Source organism: Dromiciops gliroides, chromosome 3 (genome assembly GCF_019393635.1).
Source record: "Dromiciops gliroides isolate mDroGli1 chromosome 3, mDroGli1.pri, whole genome shotgun sequence".
Lineage (NCBI taxonomy): Eukaryota > Metazoa > Chordata > Mammalia > Microbiotheria > Microbiotheriidae > Dromiciops > Dromiciops gliroides.
This window is the reverse complement of record NC_057863.1, coordinates 404372841-404384752: the sequence shown is the minus strand read 5'-3', so window position 1 is coordinate 404384752 and position 11912 is coordinate 404372841. Positions and strand designations below refer to the sequence as shown.

At 38.1% G+C, this 11912-nt stretch overlaps 1 protein-coding gene across 1 annotated transcript in view; it reads right to left on the bottom strand.

Moving 5' to 3' along the window:
* Window positions 1-486: 486 nt before the first annotated feature.
* Window positions 487-11912, bottom strand: part of LOC122749226 (olfactory receptor 149-like) — a 60330-nt gene continuing 48904 nt past the window's right edge. Inside the window, 3 exon segments of the mRNA XM_043995484.1 lie at window positions 487-856; window positions 858-978; window positions 981-1307. Coding sequence (XP_043851419.1) covers window positions 487-856; window positions 858-978; window positions 981-1307 — 818 coding nt within the window.

The following is an 11912-nucleotide window of genomic DNA, read 5'->3' as shown; positions in this document are numbered from 1 at the left end:
AATTAGAATTCTGAAGGAATTCCCATCAATTGGGGAATGGCTGAACAAGTTAAGGTACATTACTATGATGGGATACAATATTTTATGCTGTAATAAGTGATGAAGAGAATGGATTTAGAAAAACCTTGGGGGCAGCTAGGTGGTGCAGTGGATAGAGCACCAGCCCTGGAGTCAAGAGTACCTGAGTTCAAATCTGGTCTCAGACACTTAACACTTACTAGCTGTGTGACCCTGGGCAAGTCACTTAACCCCAATTGCCTCACTAAAAACAAAACAAAACAAAACAAAAAAACAAAAAACCTTGGAAGACATATGAACTGATGCAAAATGAAGTGAGTAAAACCAAGATAACAATCTAAATAATCATAGCAATATTATAAAGAAAGAAGATCAAAAAGACTGAAGAAATTAAGGGGGAGAGATAGAAGATTCAGGACTCTCTATTAAGTAAAAAATGCAAACACCCCATCTCTATGTTTCTGTTTCTCACTTATCAGGAAGGAACCCAACCTGCTGCAGTATCTTCTTTAGGGATGATTTCACTTCCTTGTTCCTTAGGCTGAAGATTAAGGGATTCAGCATTGGGGTGACAAGATTATTCAGGATCTGAAAAGTGGCATTCAGCCAAGGATTGGGGGCACGTTGTAAGTAAGTGAGGACTACAGGTATGTGTAAGAGAAGAATGGCTGTGAGGTGAGCACTGCAAGTGAAGAAGGCACTGTACTGACCCTCTGCTGTGCAGATCTTCAAGATGGAGCAAACAATGCAGCTGTAAGAAGTAAGGATGAGAAGGAAGCAGCTAAGTGGCAAAAGGCCCACACTAATGAAACCTACCATCTCCAGGGCTGAAGTATCTAGCTAATTTCAGCATCACTGGGATATCACAGAAGTAATAATCTACTTTACTGGGTCCACAGTAGGGCAACTGGAAGGTTAGGGCACTTAGGAAAGTGGGCTGAATATAGCCAAAAAATGAAGCCCCATGTCAAATATGGCACATATCTTATGTTTCATGATGACTGTGTAGCACGGAGGAAAACAAATGGCAATAAAATAGTCATAGGCTATCATGGTGCACCACAAACACTTGGTGCAGCCAAGGAAATGATAGAAAAGGAGTTGGTATACATAGCCCCCGTAGGTGATGGCATGGCTGTTCCTAGATAGGTAGGACAACATTTTGGGTGAACTCACTGAAAGGAAAAATATGTCCAGAACGGATAGCTTACACAGAAAGAAATCCATAGGTGTCTGAAGGTGAGATGAAGAGATAATGGCTGATAAAATAATCAGGTTCCCCAGCAGGGGACATTGAGATCAAGGATGGCTGAGGGAAGAAGGTGACTGTGCATAATGATTACAACAACAACAATAGCAATTATCCTTAACATCCCTTCTATAGTGCCTTAAGGTTTGCAAAGCACTTTCCTTACATTATCTCATTTGATCCTCATAACAACCCTGTGAAGTAGGATCCCATTTTAACCCAAGAGAAAACTGAAAAAGGTGTTAAGTGAGTTACCTAAGGGTCTCATAGGTAGAAAGTTTTTGAGGCAATATTCAAACTCAGGTGGCTCTTTTCCTTGCCTAGGCAAACCCCTCTATATGGACAAGTGATCCCATCCCACCTTTCCTTCTCCAGCAGATTGCCCCCTATATCCTCCTTACTCTCCTATTTACCTTCAATCTCTCCCTATCTGCTTGTTGCTTACCTACTGCCTACAAACATGACCATGTTTCCCCCATCACCAAAAAAAAAAAACCATCAATTAATCCATCCATCTGTGTTAGCTCTCATCCTATATTTCTCCTCCCTTTTGTGGCTATACTTAAAAAGACCAGCCACAGTGGATGCCTCCATTTCATTTTCTCTTATCCTCTTCATAATTTTCTACAGTCTGGCTTCTAACCTCATTGTTTGAATCACTCTCTCCAAATTTACCAATAATCAAAATTTTAATTATCAGAATCAATATCCTTTTCCTAGTATTCTTCCTTCTGGACCTATGTGCAACCTTTGACACTGTTGACCATCTTCTCCTTGAAACTCTCTTGTCTCCAATGATACTACAAACTCTCCACTATGCTTGATCAAACAGCCTGAAAAGAGCAGCATCAACTGACCTGAGGAGCAAGATAAAAATAATCAACTCAGAGAAAGATGTGGATGCCTTGAATATGAAAGTATCCTCAGAAAGCAAGTAAAGACCAGGGAAAACCTTTACATATAACTGGACACAAGAACAACCTTCAGCAGTGAATGTGTCACTGGTTAAGATATCACAATCTTGAAGACATTTTGAATTTGTACCTTTTCACATTACATACTTTTCAGTCAACATTTTCACTATGCAATTCACAAACTTTAATAACTAAATGAAATCAAAAGCATAATGCCTCACATTTTATTAAGGCTTCAAAAGATTTCTCAATGTGAGTTTTCCATTCACTGTGCTGATCTCAACCACTCTAAACTTTTGTAGATGGTATCATAAATGTATCAGCCCTTTAGTGGTGAGCCTCCCTGCATGTTTCTAGGATGCTTTTTAATTGTAGTTCATCACCATACCCAATAATGAAGCTTTTTGAGACTGAGAGGACTTGATCAAATTTACACTGTGCTTTTTCATAGCCTTTGAAAATTCAGGGTAACCTTAGTATGACAAAGGAAAACCCAAGCAGAATTATCTTTCTCTCTTAATTTTTTAAGACATCAGAGAATTGTGGTAGACTAGATTTCTGGCTAAATATTCATTTAGTACAAAAGGGATTCATGTTTTTGTGTCATAACCTAAAGTATTCTCCCTTTGGAAGACTAATAATGTGTTGTGTTGACCTTTTTTGTAGTGCATGGTGAGTCTTATCTGGATAAGGAAGCCTTATCTGTGATAAGGAAATTCCCTTGATTATGGCTGCATAAAATTGGAAGCTATGATATGATATACTGCTAATAATAGGTTGGATTAAGTGTGACTTTGAACATAAACATTACTGAAAATGAATCATAAATGTAGCATTGCTTGGGAGACAATAAATTCTTCCTAACCTTCTCATAATAGGACTCACAGAGAAGTTTGAAAATTACTTTGAAGTGGACAGAGGACAAGTCCTGGAGTCAGGAAAACCTGTAAGTCTCAGATACTTACTAACTTCTTGACCTTGGGCAAGTTATTTGCTTCTGTTTGACTCAGTTTCCTCATCTGTAAAAAGGGAGTAACAATCACACTTACCTCCCAGGTTTGTTATGAAGATCAAGTTAGATAGTAATTGTAAAGTGCTTAGGACAATGACTGGCATATAGTAAGCACTCACTATATAAATGTTTTGTTATTATTATTGTTGTTGTTGTTGTTGTCATTATTTTCCCTCAAATGATTCCTGAAAACAATGGCATAATTTTTCACTTTCTCTGGCTTCTTTACACTTCTTTCAATGGGGAGGAATATTTGCCACTCTGTGTGACATTCTATTAAAAACATAACAAGAGGGGAAACTAGGTGGCTCAGTGGATAAAGCACCGGCCCTGGAGTCAGAAGTACCTGAGTTCAAATCCGGCCTCAGACACTTAACACTTACTAGCTGTGTGACCCTGGGCAAGTCTCTTAACCCCAATTGCCTCGCCAAAAACAAAAAAACTAAAACAAAAAAAAACCCAAAACATTACAAGGATAGTATGTGTACAATTAGACCTAGTGCTATAACAATCCAGGTGCCTAGGGCAAATTCAATGACAAGAGTATGCACAATGTAAATGGTCCTCAGAACAACTGGACCCAGGTATGTAATGGCACCAGGAAACTGTCCATTAGGGAATCTGGCCTGTGCCCCAGTTGATGTTGGTGGGGAGTCTTGGGTACTAGAAGAAAAGCCCTATGGAAAGAAGATCCTTGGGGTGTAAAATGAGTAGCACAGACTAGCAATGTACCTTAAGCTTAAGTCCGGTCTTGGCAGTCATTGCATAAAGGGAATAAACTCATACCATCGCACACTGGAAATGCTTCCCCTCTGTCAGCACCATGTTTCAGCTACCCTTCATTATTTATAGTTCTTGTTACAGGCCTATTCCTTCCCTCTTCCATCCCCAACGAAAATGATCTAATGGTTAGAGGCAGTTGAAGTGTGTCAAATACAGCTTAACTGTTCTGACAAATGTAATAAAGCTAAAGATTGACATTCATGCACAGTGAGCAGTGAAAATGTTAAATGACAGACATTGCAACATTGGTTAAATATGGGGCCTATAGTATAGAGAGAGACAAAAGGGGGGAAACATTTTTCTTTTTCATTGCTAATATTTTTTATCAAAGCTTGGTCAAATACCATCATCTTGATAACAAAAGAAATGGTAGAAGTGAATGAATACACTCCAAAACTTAGGATAAATAGTTTTATCATATGTTTTCTGCCTCTGATGACATAGATGACAACATGTTACATAGAAGATGGTCTCTGAGTTTGCAGTGGTCAAAATTTTCAACACCCTGAAGCCAATCTAGTGGAAAATCTCTGTAAACTTAGTAAGGCTAATTTTATGTACAATATGATGGCATTTGAAGCCTTTCCAGTTTGAAGGGGCCTGCCAGACCTTACCCACCTCTAGTACCACTTTAATAAAACCATGGTACCCTCTACACTGGGCATCTAGGTGGCACAGTAGATGGAGTACCAGGACTGGAGTCAAGAGGACTCATCTTCCTGAGTTCTAATCTGCTCTCAGATACTTATTAGCAGTATGAACCCTGCACAAGTTATTTAATGCTGTTTGCCTCAATTCTTCATCTGTAAAATGAGCTGGAGAAGGAAATGGCAAACCAATATCTTTGTAAGAAAATCCCATATGGGGTCACAAAGAATTGGACATGATTGAAAGCAAGTGAACAACAACAAACCTCCTCACTACCACTGGGGCACAAGAAAATGAGGTCATTATCATATTTTCTAATAAAACAGCACTGTCATTCTCATTTTAAAATTGATCTATTTTAACCCAGCTTAGCGCACATCTATTTCCCCAAGCCTGCTGAGCAAACTGACCAAATAAAGTACCTGCCCATGCAAATATGGGGACCGGATGCTAGAACTCTAGTGATTTCCCCAGGTGCTCAAATGGGCCTCTAGCTGACAGTTACTTTCATTCTTGGTATTCAACTTAACTACAATAAGGCCAGGTTGATCCTTGGCATTCTGCCATACCCATCTTCTTATCAACCTGTGTGACTTTCCAGAAAGTACTAAAAACTAAACTGGTGAGAATTACTTCACAGTAACTCATTGCCTGAATAATGTGTAAATGTCTATTAGCAAGGCTTTTTCCTTCCTTTGGCCTAGTCTGACTATGCACTGAGAATGACATTCTATTCAGTCAATAGTCAAATGACGGCAAAGTCTTAGGGCAGGAATAAGAATAAAAGCATATTGGGGCAGCTAGGTGGCCCAGTGGATAATGCATCAGCCCTGGATTCAGAAGGACCTGAGTTCAAATCCGGCCTCAAACACTTAATAATTACTAGCTGTGTGACCATGGGCAAGTCACTTAACCCACAATGCCCTGTAAAAATAAATAAATAAATAAAAATTTTTAAAAAGAATAAAAGCACATCTTTTTTTATAGTTTTTCACGACTTTCAATAACTCCATGAAGTAAGTAGTACAACTGTCCACATTTTCCAGGAGAAACTGAGAGTCAGGGAAATAAGGGGTCTTGTTCAAGGTTTTATAAATTGCAAGTATAAAAACAGGCACTGCAACAGAGGTTTCTCCCAAAATCAGAACTAGTATGGAGGTAGCTAGGTGGCACAATGGATAAAGCACCAGCCCTGGATTCAGGAGTACCTGAGTTCAAATCCAGCCTCAGACACTTAACAGCTGTATAACCCTGGGCAAGTCAGTTCACCCTCATTTCCCCACCAAAAAACAAACAAACAAACAAACAAACAAAAACAGAAACAGAAAAAAGAAATCAGAACTAGTGTTTCCACAGTGCCACACTATTGATGCCTATCTGTGTAGGTACTGAAGTTGAATCCACACTCTTCCTATCAAAGCATCTAATCAAAACCTTCTCTGATTTGCGGATAACAATTAAAATGTATACTCTGTGTTTAGCTAAGGTGGACAAAATGCTTCCTATTGATATCCCTCAGCTCTAAGACCTACAACCATTCACTGATTGTCAATATACTCCTGGGTTTTCAACCCTAGAGACTTGAGAAAAATTAAGGGATTTCACTCCTGCCCAGAAATACCTCCTGATTTCTCTCAAGTCTTATGCCCATTTAGACATTCATCAGGATTATTTTTTATATCCTTCACAGTGATGATTTCCTGGGGCAATGGACTACAACTCTAACTCAAAGTATCTGTAATGTAGCTCTATATGAGGACCCAAACCCTTGCTCTACATGCTATAAAAGCATACACAACCTTGAATTGTTATACAGATGTGTTATTGCTGTTATCAGTATTACTCTCTACCTTTCTGAGCAGATATACATACACAGAGCAGTTTGGCTCATTGTGGGCCCAACATTCTGAAGCCCTCTACCACCCTCAGGACCACAAGATGTCTCAGCCTCTTGAAAGTCTAGAAATACATTAAAATCTGCCTTAAATGCTACCTTCACCAAGAAAGCTTCTTGACACATATATCCCAATTCCATCCTATCTTTGTGTGTCTTCCAAATCAAGATAAAACCTGAAAGTCCACTTATTATTACTCATACAGATGCAGCATGTTATAGAAGTGTGTTGAGTTTGGAGTTAGGAAGACATGGGATCAAATATTCTGGCATGTGGGACTGAAGGCAAGTCACTTAACTTTTGTGTGTGTGTGTGTGTGTGTGTGTGTGTGTGTGTGTGAGGCAATTGCGGTTAAGTGACTTGCCCAGGGTCACACAGCTAGTAAGTGTTAAGTGTCTGAGGCTGGATTTGAACTCAGGTACTCCTGATTCCAGGGCCAGTGCTCTATCCACTGCGCAACCTAGCTGCCCTCAAGTCACAACTTCCAAAGACCTTAAGCAAGTGTAATACTTATCTCCTCTTAAAGCACCATGGCACAGTGAATTGAGTGTTGGTGTTTAATTTTGAATCTTGTCTCAGACACTCACTAGTTTTGTCAATCTGGTCTAATCACTGAACTTCTCTAAGCCTGTTTCCTCAGCTACAAAATGAAGATAACAATAAGGAGCAAATGAGTGAATTAAAAGGCTTCAATGTTAAGATGTTATATAAATGTTAGCTTCTATTTTACTAAGTCATAAATTGGATGTCGGCTACATTGGAGAGTCAATTCCCATGTTATGAATTCTTCTCCTTGAGAAAATCACAGAATTTTTTCTTATGTTTCTGTCATTACTCATGATAAAAATCAGTGTGAAGTAATGGAAAGGTTCTTGCAGTTAGGAATGACTTTGGTTTGACCCCTAATTCTGACAATTACTATGTCAAATTCCTTCCATTCACTGAGATTAGCTTTAGAGTCTGTAAAATGGGGATAATTAACATAATATTATTTATTTGCCAGGGTTGAGAGGAAAGTATTTTATAAACTTTATCATATTGAACAAATGGGAGATGCCATTTTTGCTTTTAGAGCTAGAAGAGACTTAAGGCCTATAATTTTATGACTCTTTGTAAGGTTTAGAGTACATTCCTCATTAGAGTCAATCAAGGGAACAGGACAGAATGAGACTATATGAACCAGGATATCTAAGATAAAATTCTAATAGGAGGTTGAAGAGGTAAGGACTAAGTTTGTTTATCCCTCCCTAATAATGACTTCATACCCATTAAAGACTCAGATCCAAGGAAGTCAGCCCCTACTCCCCACTCTTAGGACTCAACCTATTGCCCACTTTAATAGATTGGTGGCTTTGCTATATTTTCATGCACTTCCCAGTAGGAAAGAGACCCTCTAGAACGTTCAAAGGATCATCTAACAGTTCTGTTCATCTCCTTTCTTCAGTTAATGTGAAAGTAGGGAAGACAGATGGACAATCAGCCAATTTACTTATTCTGTTCATGTGTGAATGTGGCAGGTCTTGGTGAAAGATTGTTTCTCTGGGGCAGCTAGGTGGCAAAGTGGATAAAGCACTGGCCCTGAATTCAGGAGGACCTGAGTTCACATCCAGCCTCAGAAACTTGACACTTATTAGCTGCATGACCCTGGGCAAGGCACTTAACCTTCATTGCCCCACCAAAAAAAAAAAATTGTTAAAAAAAATTTTTTTTTTAAAGATTTTTTCTCCCACCTAGTGACATAAGAGTATCATCTGTACCCTAACATTCATGGACTCCCAGCTACTGAAAGCAGAGAATATTGTGCTCCCACTAGAAGAGCCCCAATATTATTATTATTTATCATTGAGGAAGTCTCTGGGATTGTACAACTAAGATGTACCCCCTGAATTGTTTCTTTGGAGGCTCCAGAAGCCAGAAAGTTCTTTGGATACCCTGATGCAGCTCTTGGGACACGATGCATTCAGTGAATCCTCTGAGGAAGCAATTAGTTCAGAGTTTCCCTCTTCATATCAACCATCCATCCCTTGGACAACAACAATGGTGAAATAGGAAAAAAAGGATCTGAAACCGTAATACTTGGCACCTCTCATCTCTGGTTACTCTGTAATAATCTTCAATCCAAACCCCCATTCAATGTGCTCATTGTTTGCTTATCTCCCACCCTTTTAATCTTTCTAAGTAATACAATTTGTATCACTTCCATTTCAATGTTATTGTTATCATTTATTTCTGTTTAATTTAACAATTGTCTTAATTCAAGGAAATAAGTAAGCTGATATTAATCAACAAATATGTACTAAACATTTAGATATCATTCTGGGTATTACATCTTCCAGAGGAAGGTGAGCAAAAAAAAAAATTGTTTTAATGATAAGGAGACTGGAATTCATATCACATTAGAAACAGTTGAAGGAACTGGAGACTTAGGCTGGAGTAGAGAGGACTAAGAATAAACAAGCAGTTGGGTTTTTTTTGTTTTTTTTAGCAATTTGAAGGGCTGGCAAATAACTACAAACAGCAAATACCTTTGTGTAGTAACATTTGGGAGATCAGCGTGAAAAGTGAAACCAAATGTAGGTCTTACTCCATCCTCTAAACAGAAGAGGAGATACAGATTTTCCTACACTTTTCTCTTCCCAGTGGGTGATCCTGGACATGATTTTCCCCTAGTTCTCACCCTTACCCACCACTGACTTGGCCAGAAAATTTGACTAGGGCACCTATGGTTAAAGTAGCCTGACTCACAATAAATAATAATAATGATAATAACAATAACAACAACAACAACAATAATAATAATAATTGTTTGGCCTTAGCCTAGTGGTAATTTGATCTCAAGTATTATGGGTTTCTCTCTGATATTTTTAAGAGTTTATAAATATGGTTTATTATTTTTTTTGGATTGAATTAAGATCTTTTCATACATAGTTCATAGAGTCTTCACCAACACTTCGATGTTTTGCTCAGAAAATTTAGATCTCTGACTAGGTTGAAATCTGTGCATTTGGTTTGACTTCTCTGATATTAACATATAGACATACAGCACCAAGCAGTTCATAGATTTTGTTTCAAGGCAAAGTGTTTTCAAAGACACAAATTAAATCAGAGATTATAGCAGACTTAAAGAACACAAAAGCTTAATAGTAAAATGCCTATTTTTTGGAAACAGAGATAATGTTGGGAGAAAGGAGAGGTTAAAGCTCATCACTAGTTCTAGGATTCTCTCTAGAAGAAAGGTTAAGTCACTTCTCAGCCAAGGGTTTCAAGTAGCTTGGTAAATCTGGATAGCTTATCTTATTTATCCATCTTTCCCTTCACCTCTTTCTCTCTCTCCCTCCCTCCCCTCCCCCATAGTTCAAGTAGTTAGCAACAAGTAGGAGAACAAAAGAACATAGGAGGGGCTTGAGCAGGAAAGATGATTGAGAATTTGGATCATATCTCTTACACTTTCTGGCTCTTTAACTATAGACAAGCCATGAGAAAATCCATTTAAAATAACTGCAAACAATATAAAATACTTAGCACTCTACCTGCCAAGACAAAGTTAAGAACTATATGAACACAATTACGAAACACTTTTTACACAAATAAAGTCTGATATAAACAATTGAAAAAGTATTAATTGCTCATGGGTGGGCTAGCCAATATAATAAAAATCACAATTCTACCTAAATTAATCTACTTATTCAGTTTCATACCAATCAAACTACCCCCAAAAAATTATAAAACTAGAAAAAAATAATAACAAATTTCATCTGGAAAAACAAAAGGTCAAGAAAATCAAGGAAATTAATTAAAAAATGTGAAGGAAGGTCACTTAGTAGTATAAAATTTCAAACTACTACAAAGCTATAATCATCAAAAACAATCTAGTACTAAGAAATAGAGTGGTGGATCAATGGAATACATTATTAGGTACATAGTACACACTAGTAAATGACCATAGTAATCCACTGTTTGATAAACCCAAAGATCCAAGATTTTGGGACAAGAATTCACTATTTCACAAAAATCACTAGGAAAACTGGAAAGCAGTTTGACACAAACTAGGTATAGACCAATAGCTCAACCAACCTTCAGAATAATTCAGTGAACAAATGTGTGTCTAAAATGCACCCTTGGATCCAGCAATATCGCTGCTAGGTTTATATCCCAAAGACATCCCCAAAAAGAGAAAAAGACCTATTTGTACAAAAATATTTATAGCAGCTCTTTTTGTGTTGGCTAAGAAATGAAAATAAAAGGAATGCCCATTAATTGGGAAATGGCTAAACAAACTGTGGTATATGATGGTGATGGAATATTATTGTGCTATAAGAAGTGACAAACAGGGGCAGCTGGTGACACAGTGGATAAAGCAATGGCCCTGGATTCAGGAGGACCTGAGTTTAAATTCAGCTTCAGACACTTGACACTTACCAGCTGTGTGACCCTAGGTAAGTCACTTAACCCTCATTGCCCTGCCCCCCACACCTCCCCCAAAAAAGAAATGACAAGCAGGATGACTTCAGAAAGGCCTGGAAATACATATATGAAATGCTATATTGTAAAGTGAGCAGAACCAAGAGAACATTGTACACAGAGACGGCAATATTGTTTGAAGAAGAACTGTGGGGACAGCTGGCGGCACAGTGGATAAAGCACCATCACTGGACCTGAGTTCAAATCCAGCCTCAAACACTAGACACTTTACTACCTGTGTGACTCTGGGCAAGTCACTTAACCCTCATTGCCCTGCCCAAAAAAAAAAAAAAAAAGATTTGTAAATGACTTCACTATTCTCAAAAATACAATGATCCAGGACAATCCCAAAGGACTATTGATGAAACTTACCATCCACCTCCAAAGAAATAATTGATATTAAAGGAAGACTGAAGCATGCAATTTTTCACTCTTTCATTTTTTCTCTTTTAATCAAGTTTTCCTGTACAAAATGACAAATGTGGTAATGTTTTACATAATCATACATGTATACCCCATATCTGATTATTTGCCACCTCAGGGAAGGCGAAGGAAAGAGAGGGAAAGAGCGATAAAAATTGGAACCCAAAACTATAAAGAAAAAAGTTTATTAAAATGCAAGCCCCGGGGGGCATCTAGGTGGTGCAGTGGATAGAGCACCGGCCCTGGAGTCAGGAGTACCTGAGTTCAAATTCGGTCTCAGACACTTAACACTTACTAGCTGTGTGACCCTGGGCAAGTCACTTAACCCTTACTGCCCTGCAAAAATTTAAAAATAAATGTTTTTAAATGCAAGCCCCAGGACTCCTAGAAGAAGATAACCTTGTTTTCCCAAAAAACATATAGGAGAATTTTTTGGCTTTTGAAAGTAAAAGGTATTAGTTTAAGCAAAAAGTTAATTTCTAAAATCTTTAAACATGAGAAAAGTTATC